The 17,340-nt window shown below is 59.0% G+C and overlaps 2 protein-coding genes and 1 pseudogene across 4 annotated transcripts in view; 1 reads left to right on the forward strand and 2 right to left on the reverse strand.

The window, feature by feature from the left end:
• TRMT61A (tRNA methyltransferase 61A) overlaps window positions 1-1,724 on the reverse strand; it is a 6,120-nt gene extending 4,396 nt beyond the window's left edge. The window contains exons 1-2 of one of the 3 annotated variants that reach the window (XM_049612074.1): window positions 1,504-1,724; window positions 582-941 (exon numbers count right to left, since the gene is read on the reverse strand). In XM_049612074.1, coding sequence (XP_049468031.1) covers window positions 582-912 — 331 coding nt within the window. In that variant the 5' untranslated portion in view covers window positions 913-941; window positions 1,504-1,724. The other 2 variants (XM_049612073.1, XM_049612071.1) reach the window with 2 other exon arrangements.
• Window positions 1,725-5,313: 3,589 nt separating this feature from the next.
• Window positions 5,314-7,779, reverse strand: LOC125909067 (uncharacterized; annotated as a pseudogene).
• On the forward strand, window positions 7,269-10,697 carry CKB (creatine kinase B). Its single transcript, XM_049612068.1, has 8 exons — window positions 7,269-7,445; window positions 7,759-7,970; window positions 8,178-8,332; window positions 8,418-8,550; window positions 8,769-8,940; window positions 9,679-9,802; window positions 10,045-10,234; window positions 10,310-10,697. The coding sequence occupies exons 2-8, from the start codon at window positions 7,778-7,780 to the stop codon at window positions 10,486-10,488; spliced, it is 1,146 nt and encodes a 381-aa protein (XP_049468025.1). The 5' UTR covers window positions 7,269-7,445; window positions 7,759-7,777; the 3' UTR covers window positions 10,489-10,697.
• The last annotated feature ends 6,643 nt before the right edge of the window (window positions 10,698-17,340 follow it).

Here is a 17,340-nt window from a genome sequence, read left to right on the forward strand (position 1 = left end):
GTGTGTGTGTGTGTGTGTGTGTGTGTGTGTGTATGTAAGGGCCAGGAATGACCTCAGGCCCTGGGCTCAGTGACAGCAGTGCTGGCCAACGATGAGCTTGAGATAGAGACTCCCCACCTACAATGAGTACCTCAGAGCAGCCCTGGTCTCCCTCCAGGAAGGGGAAACTCTCGGCCCTGGGGCTGGGTGGTCGGGGACTGCTGGGCCAGCCACTCTCTGCCCTCCTGTCAGCACAGAGGTAGCGACTGGCAGTCAGCACCTAGGCCAAAGCCAAGTGGCACTCTGGCCCTGCCTCGCCAAGGCAGGCAGGACTCTCACTGAACACCAGCTCCTCTGGGGGAAATCCCTGGTCCAGTGCCATCAACTCTCATTCAGATTACAGCACCTGCCTCCTAACTAGTGCTCCTGCTTCTGCCCTCACTCCCTGCAGTCAGCCCCCCCAAAACATTGGTAAAGTAGAAGCTGAGCAACCACACCTGTCTTCAGGAAGGGCAGGATGGAGGCTGTCTGGATGCTGGGTCAGACTTTCATCTTCAAGTCAATTTTTCAGAATCAGGATTGAGGTAGCCCAAAGAACTCACCGGATTCACAGACCACAGAGCCAGGCCGAAGCTCCAGCATCATAGTGAGCAGAGCAATGTCAGTGGAGTAGAGGATCTGAGTGCGGTGTGGCAGGTTCAGTGTCCAGAGCTCAGGCGTGGGGTGGAGCACATACACCCAGCCACCTCGACCACAGGTCACCTTGGAGCCGAAGGGGCGGCCGATGAGGTCTACTGAGTGCCGCAGGACGCCATGCCGGGTCTGGGTCTGTGCCCCCCGCTGCACACGCACTGCCACCATTGCACCGTGGCCCAGTGACAGGATGGCCGTGTCACCCTCTTTGATCAGCTCCTCATACGCCACGAAGCTCATGGTGTTGCTATCTGGCAGGTGCCTGAGACCTGGGAGAATGTGTGTGGGCATGAGCATGCAAAGGTGCCAAGAGGGTGCACCTGGGATCTGGGTGGAGGGCTGTGAGGCCCAGGTCCCAAGCGGTGAGGGTGGGGTGGCTGGCTCCGTCCCTGGCTCTGTCCAACAGGACGACCAACAGGGCTGCACCCTGCACTGACGTGTTAAGCCCTTCTTGGTCTAGGTCATGAATTAGAAGTCATCAGCCCAAATCACAGATGGAGAAACTCAAGCGGGGCAATGGCAAAGGACGAGCCCACGATTTCCTACTAAGGATCAGACCCTCTCATCACCCTTCTCGGGGACACCGACTCCCATTCTCCAGGTGTGAGAGGAGGGACCGGCCACCAGCGGGGCAGCGGTCAGTGGTATCACCTGCAGGCCAGGCTTCATTCCACGGAACCCCCCTCACCCCAGTCTCCCCCAAAGCGGGCTTCCAGGCGGACGGGCGGCAAGGGGGGGGGATGCAGGAGAGGTAAGGGCCCCCCAGCAGAGGTTGGGGACGCGGCAGGCCGGGCCGGCACGGGGCGAGGGGGGGGCCGCACCGAGTCTCACCCGCCAGGCTCGGCGGGCTCCCGCTGATGGACGTTCCGCACGTGGCCGCGCGACGCTGCCTCCGCACTTCCGGCTCCGGCGCGGCGCGGCGCCCGCGGATGGCGTCACGGCGCCCCGCCCCTCGCGCGCGGGATGCCGGGACCCGTGGGCAGCCCCTCCCGGCTGCGGAGCGCGCCTCCTGGGCGGCCTCTGCTCGCTACGACTTCGCTGTTTATACAAGCTCGTGCAAAGGACAAACGAGAAGTTCCAGCGTCCCCTCGGTCGGGCTGCTGTGGGCGGGGACCGGGGCAGGGCCTCGTAACGCACTCTTTTTGGCAGCCCTGAAGTCCCCGGAAAGGCTGGCCCTTTGCTAGCTGCCCACGCCCTAACGAGGACACTTTGCCTTGGCCGTGTTGTCCCAGCAAACCACTCTGGGAACACCTCACACTGGGCCCCAGGATGAATTCCAGAAAATGGAATTGCAGATCAGAGGGTCGTCCCAGAAGGCTCTGGCCCGAAGGGTCTGCAGAAGTGGCCTTAGGCCAAGCCTTGCCTCCCCTGCAGGGGCACATTCTCCACTTCGGGGAGGCGGCGGGCTGTCCCCTCCCGGACCCGGGGCACAATGAGAGCTGCGTGAACCGGGCTCACGTTGGGGGTGCTGAGGACCAGGTGAGCAGCCTGAGCAGGCACACTGGGGGAAGGGCAGCGGGAACACAGGGGCAAAAAAAAAAGGGAAGCGGCAGCCCTGTTCTGTCTCAGCAGGGCTGATTCAGAGCCAGTTCCTCTGTAGAGAGGGCGTGGGGCGGAGCGGTGGACAGCAGGGGACATGGAATGCCTTCCTCTAGCACTCAGCTCCCAGCACCCTGGGCTCGTTCTGATAGAGCCCCTCAAGCCCACCTTGGGCTTAGTCTGGGCCCTACTAAATCGAGTGACTGTAGGCCACACCCCAGCCTGACAAAATGGGAGTGGCCAGGCCCCTGCAGGGCCAGCCTGTCCGTGGGGCACGATGAATTCTCCTTTTTCTGGGGCCAGGACTGCCAGGGTGCCTGTGGCCCTTGCCATGGGCCCCTCAGAGAGTCCAGGGTAGAAACCAGGTGCTTAACCTCAGCTCCCCCCACCATGCCTCTGCCCTGGCTGGGTCTGGGTCTGGGAACCTCTCAGGGGTAAGAAGGTAAGGGGACTTAGGTGGCCACCTAAGTGGGTTATTGTTCCTTTTCGGCCAGCACTCTGGCCACCAGCTGCCCACGTGGCTCATTATGGCCTTGCTGCTTCTTCCCCTTAACGTGGAGACAAGCCAGCCCCATCTACAGCTTGACAACCTCTGTTCCAGGTCACTCTGCTTCACTCTCTTGGTGATGCGCCTGCCTGAATCACCCCCTAATTGCTCCACTGGGAGATTTCAACTTTCCACTTCTGGGGGTTCCTCTTCCCCAGCCTCTCAGCTGTGATATGGAGCTGAGGTTGGGCGCCTACTAAGAGCCTAAACTGGGACTTGGTGACTCGGCAGTGGTTTCCTGTGGTCCCACCTTCCCACTTGCCTCTCTGTCTGCGACTGGTTGGCTAGCTTCTCCAGTGCCCCCTCCTCTAGGCCCATCTGCTCCATCTGAGGCTGCCCCAGCCCTGAGCGGGATCCTTAGCCCTGCTCCCCCAAGCCCCAGCTGATTACTCAGGTCAGGTGGACACTTTGCCCAGGGCAGAGTTTGGATATTGGGACTCCCCTACCAAGAACTGGTTCTAAAGAATCCCAGGTAAGTATCATTATATTAAACCTTCTCCACAATCCTGTCAGGGTGGGGACCACTTTATGGAAACTCAGGCTAGGTAACTGCCTGAGGTCACAGCCAATGGGGGATTGGGATTTAAAGCCAGTAAACCTAACTTGAGAGAACCAATGGCAGATTTGAAGAAAGGTGGGAACAGGCAGGAAAAAGACCCTGGAGACAAGGGTCACAGGCACCCTGTCAGGAAGAGAGAAGCTGAAGATGTCCACGGCGGGGGGGGGGGGGGGGGAGGCTGCACCTGGACCAGGTGCCCTGACATCCCCCTCTCTCTGAGTAGCCCAGGCTCTTACCCCATGGTGCTCAGTGACCCCAAAGCAGCCCCTACCCCTCTCCTGACTGCAACCAACTTCCCCTTTGGGTTCTTCAGGGCTCAGGGACGGGGCACCAGGAGCAAGCAATGCCCATCCTGTCTTTTAAGCACAGACTCTGAGAATGACCTCTGGCTCCTTGCCTGTCCCTCCCACTTGGCCTACCCCCCTGCATGCCCGGCGCTGCACCCCACTGGGCAGGCCGAGTTTGTGGATGAAAAGCTGGGGACTCCATTGAAGCTCCCCTCCCCCTCTAGGGCTGGCTGGTTAATGTGCAACCAGGTGTGATTTCTGAGGAACCTGGACCATAAACTCGTTGGGTGATGTCACCCAGCTTCTTGCCCAGACGCTGCCAAACCGGCTCCTTGGGCCCTGGGGAAAATGGAGGGTCCACAGACAAGAGCCAGGTCACTGGGGCAATGTTATTCTTGGTGAGGTGGAGGCTGGCACCGTCCAGGCCTCCCCACCCCTTGCTCCTCTGCTCTGGGACCACACAGGCTCCCAAGCAGCCCCTGGTAGGGAGCCATCCCCTGACATTTGGGTCTAAAGGCCTTGAAGGCCCCCTGCCCTTCCCCCATCGCAGCTGTTGACCACCCATGCTGTCAATCTAGTGCAGCCTGGGCTTGGCCAGCCCTGGGGGGGGGGGGTGGGGGTGGTCCCCAAGATGGGTCCCAGGTTAAGTTAGCTCAGGGCCAGGCACTCCAGGACCAGTGACGGGTTGCTGGACCTCTGACCTGTCTCTTCTGTCATCCATCTTCTGATCTGCCTTTGCTTATCTGCAAAAGGTTAAAACACCCCTCTCAGAGGCTGAGGATTTCTGGAGCCTCAAGCAGCAGTATCACAGGGCCTGACCTTGAGCAAGGCAACCCCAAACCTCTGGACCTCACCTCTCCAGCTTGGACCTTGCTTTTGGGGGGAGAGGGGATAGGACCCTTCCCTCCTCCCACCCAGCAGGTCAGGCCCTTGGTGGCCTGAGGGTGGCGTGGGGGACGGGTTGAGAAGCTGCAGAGGCTGAAGACAAAGAGGAAGCCCTGAGTGCCCCTCACCCCATGTCTGAAAGCCAAGTCTGCCTTCAGGTTTCCAGAAACAGAAACTTGAGCCCATCAGGCTTTTGGGGGTGGGGAGGTGGAAAAGGCAACTGCAGATTATTTCTAAAATGGGAGGAAGGGGCTTCAAGGGGCACAGGGGGCAGGAATTCCAGGCTTAAGGGACACCTGCTGTCTGGGCAGTCCTGCCCATTTGCCTCTTTACCTTGGTTTGTTTTATGTGTCTTAAGAAAATGTTGACTGGGAACAGGTCAAAGCACGCCAAGGTGAGCGAGGGAAGAGACAGAAGTCCCGTGTGTGGTAACCGCAGGGACAGCCTAGCGACATTCCACACCCACTGGTGCGCACACAGGCGGAGGTGAAGGGGCTTGCTCATCCTGTGCCTCTTTGCTCCAGTGCCGGTTCCTCAGAGGTACCAAATCCCCTGGAGCTCCTCGCTCCGCCTCTGCCCTGCCCCCAGCCCCCGCAGCACCCGTCTCCTCCCGGATGGCGACGTGATTTCATTCACGTGGCTGGTCACTCATGGCCAGCCTTCCAGCAGCAGCGTGATGTTCACCTTGCTGTCCCCCAGAGCTCACTGTGTGGTCCTGGAGGCGTTTTGTTACATACACACAGAGAAGGGTGTCCCCTCCTTTCTTGCTTTATTCACAAAACGATGCATGGCGTGCGTTAACACACAAGCTCCAATTGACTCTTCTTTTTCTCTTTTCATTTTATTGCATGAAGGAATTGCACGACTACAAGTTAAAAGCAGACCCCAAATGGTTACATTATACAAGCTGTGGGGTTTTTTAACTTGTGGCAAGGGACAGAAGGGAAATTCTACTCGTTGCAAGGAAATCCTCACTTAAGCTTAATCAAAAGCACTTAAAACCCATGAAACTGGGGTGCCTGGCTGGCTCAGTCAGTGGAGCACGCGGCTCTTGATCTCAGGATCGTGAGTTCAAGCCTCAAGTTGGGGGGAAGAGATTACTTATAAAAAAAAAAAAAAAAAAAAAGGAGATGATAATAATAAAAAGAAAACCAAGTGGGTAACTTCAGCTAGGGCTCCTTTGCCACTCCAGTCTCCACGAGGAATTGGCATATGTTCTTGCACTGGTCACCCTGCAGCTGAATTACTTCTCCATATTCTGGGTGCTCAATTACACCACCATTGCAGGGGAATTGCTTAAACACCTTATTAGTTCCTTTCTGTTGTAATCATCAATGACCCCTTGGATAGTAGTAAGGGTCTCCCAGCCATTTCTCTGTTGGCTTCATATGTGGACAAGACCTTCAGCGTCCGCAGGAAGATCGTCACTCTTACTCACGTCGGCAAAGGGTTTGGAAGAGGGGATGTTCTGGATAGTGGACGTGGGATAGGATCTCTTTTCCGCCGTGAAGGTGGCCTGCAGAAGGCTCTCATGGGACAAGGCAGATGGATCTTCAAGAGGTGAGGGGCCGAGGGGGAGGCTGCTGAGTCCTTGCTGGTGGCTCAGTGACTAAGGGTCTAACTCACTTTTAAAAATAGCTGTGTTAATACTCTACACTGGGGATGTGCCTTCCTACCCCTGGCCAGTCCCCAAGTGATGGGCATCGAGTTCATTTGTGTGTTTTCCCCACTGCACATCTCTACCTGCAGGGATGAGACGGTCCTTTCTAAAGGCTGGATTCCTAGAAGTGAGATTGCTGGGTCATGGAGTACAAACGTTTTTAATTTTAATAGATACTGCCAAATTACTTTTCAGAAAGGATGTAGCAGTTCACAGTTGCAGGCCGCGTGTGACCGTCTGTCTCTCCACATTCCAACCCATGGCTGACACTGGCTGGTGTGTCTTTCACATTTTTGCCATCTGGGTGTTTTGGGGGCAGTGGAAGTCCTTGTTTTAATTTGCACGATCCTCATTTCTAGCGAGTCGTTGTTGTTTTTTAAATCTCACATAGGCTTATTGTTTGTGTTTCCTCCCATCTTTGCTGAGAGTCTCTGGGGGACTACCTTTGGGGGTGGGGTGGGGAGATGAACTTGTCCCCTGTGGAAAGGGTCCAGGGCTGAGGTCTGGAGGCTCTGAGACCGTGCAGTCCCCAGCAGCCTCCCAGGGCCACATTGTTCTCTCACCTACCAGGAAAGGCTGGCCCCGGGGGTCTCTGGCTTGGGTCCCCTGGCGCCGGGGGACTTGCCCAAGGTCAAGGCACCACGGGTGCCACCCCACTGGGCCGCAGCCAGATTGCACCTCCCTCGAGCTTAGCTCTGCACCAAGATCGCCCGGGAGATGCCTGCGGGCACCTTGAGGAAGGTCGGCAGCTCCGGGCCAGCTCGGATGGGGCGGGGGTGGGGTGGGTGGGTGGAGGGGTTAGTACCTGCTGCGGGAGCCTGGGCCGGTCACGCCTGGACCCTCGTCGAGATCCAGGGACTGGCGGGGCTAGGGAGGGCAGGAGCAGGGCTGCAGATGAGCCCGAGCGTCTTCAAGTGCCCAGTGGCTCTTCTGCCTCAGTTTCCCGCCCGGAGGCAGCGCGGGGAGAACTACAGAATATCCAAGGGCCTGAGGCTTCAGCCGCGGGGTCTTGGGCGGGCGCCGGGTCGGGTAGGCGGGCTGCGCGGGGTCCCAGCAAAGGGATAACGGGGGTGGGCGGCCGGGTGGGGGGGTTGTCGGGGGCTGCGGGTGGCGGACAAAGCGACGGCACCACCCCGCAGCGCGGACCAATGGAATGAATGGGCTATAAATAGCGGCCAATGGGCGGCCCGCGTCGCGCCCCTTAAGAGCCGCGGGAGCGCGGAGCCACCGCTGTTCGCCTGCGCCGCGCCCAGAGCTGCCGACCGACCGAGCGCCCCTGCCCCGCCCGGCTGCCCGGTGAGTGGGCCCGAGGGCTGGGGGGAGGGGGGGGCGGGCGCCTGGGCGCCGGGGTGGGGGCGCTGCGCACGGAAGGAGCTCGTGGGCAGCAAAGTCGTGCACGCCGGGGTCCGCCGCCCGGAGCGCGCGCGCCGGCTGGGCCTGGGGTCCTGGCGGTGCGGGAGTCTCCCCCGCGCGCGCGCTGCGGACCCCTCTGACCTTGGCCGCGCGCCCCAGGGTGACCAGGAGCAGGGGCAACGAGGCCCTGAATGGTCCGCAGGTCCCTGGGGGGCCGGTGCGCCGGGTCCCCGCTGACCCTCGAGTCTCCCCGCAGCCTTCCGCTCGCCGCCGCCATGCCCTTCTCCAATAGCCACAACGCGCTGAAGCTGCGCTTCCCGGCCGAGGACGAGTTCCCCGACCTCAGCGGCCACAACAACCACATGGCCAAGGTGCTGACCCCCGAGCTGTACGCGGAGCTGCGCGCCAAGTGCACGCCGAGCGGCTTCACACTGGACGACGTCATCCAGACCGGCGTGGATAACCCGGGTACGCGCACCTCGGTCCCGGGGTCAGGGTACCGGGTCGCCTTATCTGCAAGACACTCCCCTGGGGCTCGGGCCCAGCGCCTCCCCTAGAACCCCTCCCAGGCTAGGGTTCCCGCGGCGCCCCCTTCCCGCGAACAACCTCAGGGTCCTGAGGGGCTCGGTCAGGCCTGGCAGTGACGCCACTGTCCCCATTCCACGCTCCCCCCAGGTCACCCCTATATCATGACCGTGGGCTGCGTGGCAGGCGATGAGGAATCCTATGACGTGTTCAAGGAGCTCTTTGACCCCATCATCGAGGACCGGCACGGAGGCTACAAGCCCAGCGACGAGCACAAGACCGACCTCAATCCCGACAACCTGCAGGTACGAGGTTGGCCCCGAGGTGGCTCCGGGTGGCGGGGCGGGCTGGGGAGGGGTCCCCCAGCGCTCACCCCCGCTCTGCCCCCAGGGCGGCGACGACCTGGACCCTAACTACGTGCTGAGCTCGCGGGTGCGCACGGGTCGCAGCATCCGCGGCTTCTGCCTCCCCCCGCACTGCAGCCGCGGGGAGCGCCGAGCCATCGAGAAGCTCGCAGTGGAAGGTAGGGGTCGCACCTCTGTCCCCGTGCGGCTTGTTAACCAGTCACCCCAGTCACCTGAGCCGCCGCTGCCGCGCTCTTATCTGCGCGCCGGGTCCGGTTTCCCGGGGGGACTTCGGCCTGGGGCCCTGCGAGGGCCGGCCCGGCCGGGGCTCCCACAAAGCTGGGCGGGCGTGAGCACAGGGGCTCCCGTGTGCCCTTCTGAGCGCGCCCCTCCGCAGCTCTGGCGAGCCTGGACGGCGACCTGGCCGGCAGGTACTACGCGCTCAAGAGCATGACCGAGGCAGAGCAGCAGCAGCTCATCGACGACCACTTCCTCTTCGACAAGCCCGTGTCGCCCCTGCTGCTGGCCTCCGGCATGGCCCGCGACTGGCCCGATGCCCGTGGCATCTGGTGCGTGCCCAACTCCTCTCGTGGGGCCCCCCCCCCCCCACTCCCCTTCCCCTCCTCCCCTTGGCCCTCCCCACGCCAAGGCCAGGCTGAGGAGGATGGAAGAGGGAGGAGCCGTGCTCCTAGGACAGGTTTGGTGCTTCCCAGGCCTTCTCGCAGGTGACCTTGACCACACAGGTGCATCAAGGGACGCCAGCTGGTAGAGGCTGAGGCCTCGTGGGATCTTGGAGGTGGGCATTGGGTCGCTTTGACTGCTCTCCTCCACCCTCCTCTTGGGAGCCGGAGCTTCTGGTTTTCTCACCCCTTTCCCTGCAGGGACTCTGCCAGGTGCTGGGTGACGCAGACACTTCCTAGTGGGAGTGGGGGTGAGGGTGGGGAAGGCTTACAGCTCCTGCCTCCACTGTGTGCGTAGGGAGGCTTCTGCGCCCAGATACAGCGGTCCTCTTGCCCCTTACCTCCTAGGTGGGGCCCTCGTCCCTCCCCCACACCCAGGCCACGCGGCACATGACTGGCTAGAGGCTAGGGCACAGCTCCGGGCTTTTTGGACTCTCTCTGAGGTGTCCTGGCTTCCCTGCCTACCTCCAGAGTGTGGTCCTGGCAGAAGCCCAAGCTTCTGGGTACAGCCGGATGGAACACCTCAGGGACTTGGAAAGTTCCTGGGGTCTGGGGACCCCCTAGAGCTTTTTTCTGGATGTGCTCTGAGACCTCCAAGGAGGAGGCTTGACCGTGCCCCTCCCCCAGGCACAATGACAATAAGACCTTCCTGGTGTGGATCAACGAGGAAGACCACCTTCGGGTCATCTCCATGCAGAAGGGGGGCAACATGAAGGAGGTGTTCACTCGCTTCTGCAATGGCCTCACCCAGGTCAGGCCTGACCATCCCCAAACTGGGCTGGCACGAGTGGGGTCTGGGACCAGGGAGGGCGCAGGGCCGAGCCCCAGAGCTCAGGCCAGGATGTGGGCGTCCCATCAGTCCCCCTGGGAGCCCTGGTCTCCATTACCTCAGGGTCCTGCCAGGGGACTCCTGGGTCCGAGGGTGTCCCCCACCTGGTGCCTTGGAGGTGCCCCTCAGCCAGGCCAACCCTGTCTCACCTTCTCCACCTCCAGATTGAAACGCTCTTCAAGTCTAAGAACTACGAATTCATGTGGAACCCTCACCTGGGCTACATCCTGACCTGCCCGTCCAATCTGGGCACAGGGCTGCGGGCAGGTGTGCACATCAAGCTGCCCCACCTGGGCAAGCATGAGAAGTTCCCGGAGGTGCTCAAGCGGCTGCGGCTTCAGAAACGAGGCACAGGTGAATGGGGCAGGTGGTCTTCTCCCCCTGGGGCAGCCCCCCACCCCAGTCCTTCTGACCTGGCTGTCTCCCCAGGTGGTGTGGACACAGCTGCTGTGGGTGGGGTCTTCGACGTCTCCAACGCAGACCGCCTGGGCTTCTCGGAGGTGGAGCTGGTACAGATGGTGGTGGACGGCGTGAAGCTGCTCATCGAGATGGAGCAGCGGCTGGAGCAGGGCCAGGCCATTGATGACCTCGTGCCTGCCCAGAAGTGAAACCCTGGCCTGCACCTGCCACCACCACCACCAGCCCCGCTGCTTCCTAACTTATTGCCCGGGCAGTGCCCACCACGCACCCTGATGTCCGCCGCCTGGCGGCTGAGCCCTTAGCCTCGCTGTAGAGACTTCCGTCGCCCTTGGTAGAGTTTATTTTTGTGATGGCTAAGATGTTGCTGATGCTGGAATAAACTAGGGTTTCGGCCTGCCACGAGTCTCCGAGTAGTGGCTCCCCTTTCCCGTGGCTGTTCTGGGACCCAGGAGCCAGGATCTGAGGGCCTCAATCCTGGATCTACCCTTTCTGCTTCACTTTCCTTAAGAAGGGACAAAGTCAGGAGGCAGTCACTGTGCCATCCTGTCTACTTGGCTTCCCTGCAGCCCTGGGATGGGCTGGGGGGGGGGAGGGGCCGGGAGGGGGAGGAGCTCTAGGGTGACAGAGCCCCAGCCAGAGCATCTAAGGGCATTTGGGCCCTGGGAGGTGGAGCCTGGCACTTTTGCTCAACCCCATCCGGCAGTGTGGGAGGAGGTGTGGATGCCGTGAGGGGAGGGTGGGTCTTGCCCCCCTAATCTAGTTCCTTTTCCAGTCGGTCTCTGCCACCTCTCCCCCCCACCTACAAGAGCCCCTAAATAATCCCTCTCCTCCGCTTCCCTTCCTCACAGCCTTAGGCAGGGCAGACAGTACCGCCTTCTTGCTGCCCCCAGGCCCAGCCCTTCGGTCCCTTTCAGAAAGCCCTGGGACCCCTTTGGAACGCCCTCCTCCTTGCAGCCCCCTCTCCAGGACCCTCAGGTGCTCCACCCCTTGGCCTCCCATGGTGGGTCCTCAACATAAGGTCCCTGGGCGGGAGGGTGGGTTGGGGTCTCGCTTTCCCAGCCACTCTACAGCTGCCACAGTTCCCGACTGATCTCACACCATGGTGGGCTGGGGGCGTAGAGGTGGAACCTGTAAGCCAGCCAAGGGTAGGGCTTGTCCCCCAGCTCCACAGCTCTGTGGACAGTCTGTGCTGCCACCTGCCGGCCAGGGCCACCTCTATCCTGGTCTCCCACCCCCATCAGAATCTGGGGTACCCCAACTCCTCACGCTTTGGGTCAGCAGGCCCTAATCCCCACCAAGGTTACCCTGCAACTAGGAAGAGAACTAGGCATGGCCTTCGTGCCCACTATGTCCTGGGCTGGGCAGTCTTTCCTGCCCCAGGGGCAGGGGCAGCTGGCCAACCCAGACCCTGGGGCCCAGGACAAGCAGGCTGGGTGGACAGCAGTGGAGTAGAAGCAGCTCCATCTGCCTTAGTGGCCAGGCTTGAGCTGAGGGGCCCACCCAGGCCATGTGCTGGCAGGGGAGGGTTTCCAGGAGCCTCTGCTGGGGGAAGAGGCACAGGCACGGAAGCCAGGTGAGTGAAAGCTGGGGTGGGATGGGCAGAGTAGGGGGCAGGCCTCCTGGGGCACAAGGTTGGCAGGGAGAGGATCTCTGAACCCACCCTTTATTTAGGTCAGGGCCTGGCACTTGGTTCCCTCCTCGGCTGACCGGTGTGGGTCACACATCAGGTAGGGCTCACCTTTTCTCACCTTCAGTGTCCTCCTCTGGTCAGTGGGCACTGGGCCGGGGCACACAGTACACCGTAGACTGTGGAGTCTGGTAATTTGGGAGAAAGGGCTGTGAGGAGCACAGGAAGAACGTCCTCTGGAAAGGCCTCAGGCTGCGTGTGCCCATGCTGGGGGGCCCTTGTCCAGAAGGCCCTCCTGCTTGCACAGGCTCAGTGATGGGCCACTGTCCCCACTCCACCCTGAGGTGCGTACAGGCACCTGGGGGCCTAGTCAGGCAGGCACATGGCTTCCTGATCGTCTCCACACTGTCTGGACCGTTAAGAGTGGGACAGTCCCTTAACTACCAGTGGTTCCATAAGACAAGCTGCAACCTCCAATCACCTCTCAACAGGACACCCAGGGAGGCCCCAGACTTCTTCCAGGCAGTAAAAGCTGCTCCCGGGAGCCCCAAGGGCCCCTACCGTTCTCCCCTGTGCTGCGGCACACAGTGCTGGGCCCTCTCAGGGGGCTGGGCAAGCAGGGGAGCCGCTCCCCACGGCCCTCTGGGAGGAGCCTCGCCGCGGGCCCAGAGCTACACGTGCTTCTATGGGCCACTTGTTTTTCTACCTGTAATATTCTCTTTGCTCACTTTTATTCTCATTTATTTTATCCTGCTCTATCGAACACACTTTTTAGCTGAGTCCATTCTTTTTGGAACAAGGCAGGGCTTACTATGCTCTCCCCTCAGTGGGGGTACCTCTGCTTCCCAGTCCATGGGCCAGACTCCCTACAACCTCCTCCCTTTCCTCTGCATTCATAGGACTCTGACACAGGGTGAATTTAACTTTCCTCGCAGTCACAGTCAACATGGGGAGTCTAAGAAACACCCTACCACACAACACAGACGAACGCACTTTTATTCACTGTCTTGGATGGACCACACCCGTCAGCAGCACTAGAAGCATCCGTTCTTGCACCTTGGCCATGGCCCAGCTAGGACATGACCCCATGGCAGGGTTTCTCAATGGCACCCACTCACGTCAGGCAGGAGGACGCCGGGCAGGGGCTTCCCCTGAGCACTGCAGCTCAGCCTCCAACCTCTAGATGCCAGCAGTTGTTATCCACCCACCCTGTAACAACAGAAATTATCGGCAGACTTGGCCAAAAGTCCCGAGGGCCAAAATCCACGCCTGCCTCTTTGAATAGGGTTTACACTTTTTTTCCCCTTTTTTATTTAAAAAAAAACATTTTTTTTCAACGTTTTTTATTTATTTTTGGGACAGAGAGAGACGGAGCATGAACGGGGGAGGGGCAGAGAGAGAGGGAGACACAGAATCGGAAACGGGCTCCAGGCTCCGAGCCGTCGGCCCAGAGCCCGACGCGGGGCTCGGACTCACGGACCGCGAGATCGTGACCTGGCTGAAGTCGGACGCTTAACCGACTGCGCCACCCAGGCGCCCCTCCCCTCTTTTAAAAGTAAGCTCGGGGCTTCTGGGTGGCTCAGTCGGTTGAGCGTCCGACTTCAGCTCAGGTCACGATCTCACGGTCCGTGGGTTCGAGCCCCGCGTCGGGCTCTGGGCTGACGGCTCGGAGCCTGGAGCCTGCTTCGGATTCTGTGTCTCCCTCTCTCTGTCCCTCCCCCGTTCATGCTCTGTCTCTGTCTTAAAAAGAACTAAACGTTAAAAAAAAATTAAAATGGGGCGCCTGGGTGGCTCAGTTGGTTAAGCGTCCGACTTCGGCTCAGGTCATGATGTCACAGTCTGTGAGTTCGAGCCCCGCGTCGGGCTCTGTGCTGACGGCTCGGAGCCTGGAGCCTGCTTCGGATTCTGTGTCTCCCTCTCTCTCTGACCCTCCCCCGTTCATGCTCTGTCTCTCTCTGTCTCAAAAATAAACAAACATTAAAAAAATAAAAATAAAAAAAAATAAAGTAAGCTCTATGCCCAATGTGAGGCTCAAACTCACAACCCCAAGAACAAGAGTCACATGCTCTACAGACTGAGCCAGCCAGGTGCCCCATGCTCCAACTGCCTCTCTGAGAACCACTGCCCTACAGAAATAATGAAAAAGTACAATCACTCCAGAACAGGGAGGAACTGATGGGTCAGGACTGCCAACAAGAAAGGCTGGTTAAAAATCCAGGCCACCTCCCTCAATGAGGCACCATGCAGGCATCCCAACAGCATGAAGAACTCAGTGAGATGGCAGCATGCTTAAAAAAATGGAAGTAAAGGCAAGTTATAAAACAGCTTGTACTGTGGATCCCGGAGCATGTATGGAAAAATCCCAAAGAACAGTAGTTAACTGTGGGTGGTGGGGTAACAGGTGATTTCCTTCTTTATACTTTGTTTTCCAAATTTTCTACAGTGAACATGTATTACTTATATAAGCTGAAACAAATTCTTTTTTTAAGTGGTGTTTAAAAAGATGCTCTAATGTGTCACAGTTCGTGGGAGCCCACTGAGGCAGGACTTCATTGTCACCACCCCTCATTTAGTCTGTGTGAACGGATCACTGCCCCTCCGCCCCCAGCGTGGGGCGGGGAGGGAACCGGATGCTAGGAGAGGAGGGAAGACTGGCTCAGGGTCACCAGTTTGAGACCACCCGGTTCGAAGTGCTGGGCTCTTTTCCCCGCTCTTTAACTTTTCAGAACATCCAGACCTCCAGCGTGCAGCCCCTGCTGCTCTTAGCAGGCGCTGCATAGGCGGCAGGTGCCTGGAAGGTGCCTCATCCTGCATTTCTATTTGGAGCTGCCTGATGCCTACAGTAAGGCCTCCCGAAGCACCCTTGGGGCTGCACCCTGCACCCACACAGAGTCTGAACTAATTTCCTTTTCTATAGGTGACAAAAGGAAGCAATTTTTGATCGGCAAGAGTTGTCTTTCTGGCTGAGAGGTTTCCATGGAGCAGGGGTGGGGCAGGGGGAGCAATTCCGTTTGGAGCTGTGAATTTTACATGTGGATTGGATGACAAAAACCTTGGTTCCCAAGTCTGGCTAGAGCCTTTTTTTTTTTTTTTCCTTAATGTTTATTTATTTTTGAGAGAGAGAGAGACAGAGTGAGAGCAGGGAAGGGGCAGACAGAGAGGGAGACAGAATCCGAAGCAGGCTCCAGGCTCTGAGCTGTCAGCACAGAGCCCGACGTGGGGCTCGAACTCACAAACCGCGAGATCATGACTTGAGCCGAAGTCTGATGCTTAACCGACTGAGGGGGCCCCAAGGCTAGAGACTTTCTGTAGGGATCCGTGCACAGCGTTTGGACTCTTCCCCGCTCCCCCCCCCCCCCCCCAAACTTGTCTTTGTGGAGCTCGTTCTGCTTTACTGAAGACACAGAGAAGCAAAGACCATGTTCCTGGTTTTAGAAGTCCTGACTTTCATATCCTTCTCTGAGTTGGGGCTTGTAAAATCTAACGCTCAACTTAATTAAACAATGACCCTTAAGACCCAGAAGAGCTAGAAGTATTTGTAGCTCTTCCCACTGCTGATGAATCTGTGTGGAGTTGGCCGCTTGTCTCCTAGCAGCCATTTTTCCCTTCCGCTTTGGTAACAAAACCCTGGTTTTGAGGCTGGCATGCGGCCGAAGCACATTCTCAAGATGCCCTGGAGGCAGCTGTAACCACGGGCATGAAATGCTCCAGCAGCCATCCTGGGATGGGAGACAAGCGCCACCTGAGCCCAGCAAACAGAATGCGCCCTCATGTGCAGGACCCGGTGGTACACACGTGAGGTGGCCAGCACCACTCCTCAGGTGGCAGTGGGGGCTGGGGCTGGGACGCTGCTCTGCCGCTCACGAACCCTACTGCGAGGTGGGGCCTGGCTTGGTGCTTGCTGCCGTGGCAGGGCTTAACAGGTCAATTTGTCCAAAAATGTCATTGGAACTAGATCCAGTGGCTCCAGAAACACAGGCTGGCTTTGCCCGCATCCACCCCCCATGCTGATGTGCATGCAGACTGCAGATGGCACATGTGAGACCAGGGACACACAGCAGAGGTGCCAACCCCTCCAGACCTGGTCTAGCCGGGAGCCCCCTGCTGCACGCCTGTTTCCTGGTTTTGGTCCCACCTCCCTGCCTGCCCTAGCCCTCCTTTCCAGAACGACCTCTATCAGTCCCCTCTATCATTCTCCTCGGGCTTCACCCTTTAGGCATGCCCCCTGGCCCCGTCACATACTTGCTTCACTGAGAGTGTCCTCTCTGAGAACACGGACTGTGGGGTCAGGCTTTGGGTCTCCCCCCACCCACCCCACCCCCACCCCAAACGGACTGCTCCCATTACTGGTGAAGGTGGTCTGCGTTAACATGCCTGGGCTACTCTGGAAAAATACAACCTAGCAACAAAAGACAACTTCCGTTAAATTTTCACTGAAGTGAAAAGTCTAGTTTTGTCTATACTTTTGACCCATCCACTGACCAACATATCACTACTTGCAAGAACTGATAAAGATGACGCGTAATCACCCGCACTTGACACTGGCGGCTCTGCTCGACGGGACCCACGCGTGCTGGTGCCCCCTGCAGCCGAAGCCACAGCAGTGGTGCCAGGCTGGGAAAGGAGAGGCTCTGGGCACAGGGAGGCCACAGGCCAGGCCTCCTCCTCCTCCTCCCCAGAGACCAGAAAGGAGGGTCAAGGTGTTTATGCTTTCCTCTGTTCCAGGACTTTCCTCTTCTGGCCTGGCTCCGGTGTTTTGGTCCAACTTATTAATGATATGATACTAGGAAATGGAGCCCAACAAAACGTGCCCTACACATTTATGACGTCAGGACAAAGAGGCATATGGACTGCCTTTCTGGGTGACAGGACTCCCACTACACATGGGCTGAGCTGATACCTGATGAGCCAACAGGATTCTCCAGAGTTCAGAGAATGCGGGGAGAGGGCCCCAGGGCACCGGGGCTGAGAGGGCGGGAACCGCAAAGATTGGAGGCAGCAGGTGACCAGGGAACCGCAAAGATTGGAGGCAGCAGGTGACCAAGGAGCCGGGTGCTGCAGGGCAAGTAGAAGCTGGTCACAGGACACAAACAGAGGAGGGACCAGCCTGAGCAGTGCCCCAGGGTGCACAGAGCAGCTCCTGGTGTCAGATCAGGAAGCAGCTCTCAGGCCCGTCTACCAAAGGATTTCGGGTTCCTTATTAATGAACATGACTGCATAGGCTCCTACTTCCCAGCTTATTTCCATGCAAAACATGTCTGATTTGAGAATGTATTCACACCTACCCACGCCTGCTGGCAGCTCCCTTTCCAGAGTGAGGGAGAGGCAAGTCCATGCAGACCTCACTCCGGAAGGAGCTGGCATACCAGGTGCCCCATACTGGCCGGGATGCTTCCTCTCTGGTCCCTAGAAC

The sequence above is a fragment of the Panthera uncia genome (assembly GCF_023721935.1).
Source record: "Panthera uncia isolate 11264 chromosome B3 unlocalized genomic scaffold, Puncia_PCG_1.0 HiC_scaffold_1, whole genome shotgun sequence".
NCBI lineage: Eukaryota > Metazoa > Chordata > Mammalia > Carnivora > Felidae > Panthera > Panthera uncia.

Bases quoted from the DNA above. Each gene is read 5' to 3' on its own strand.
- CKB (XM_049612068.1), top strand. From the start codon at position 7,778: ATGCCCTTCTCCAATAGCCACAACGCGCTGAAGCTGCGCTTCCCGGCC. The intron at 7,971-8,177 runs GTACGCGCACCT...CGCTCCCCCCAG, and splicing joins GACCGGCGTGGATAACCCGG to GTCACCCCTATATCATGACC. The intron at 8,333-8,417 runs GTACGAGGTTGG...CTCTGCCCCCAG, and splicing joins TCAATCCCGACAACCTGCAG to GGCGGCGACGACCTGGACCC.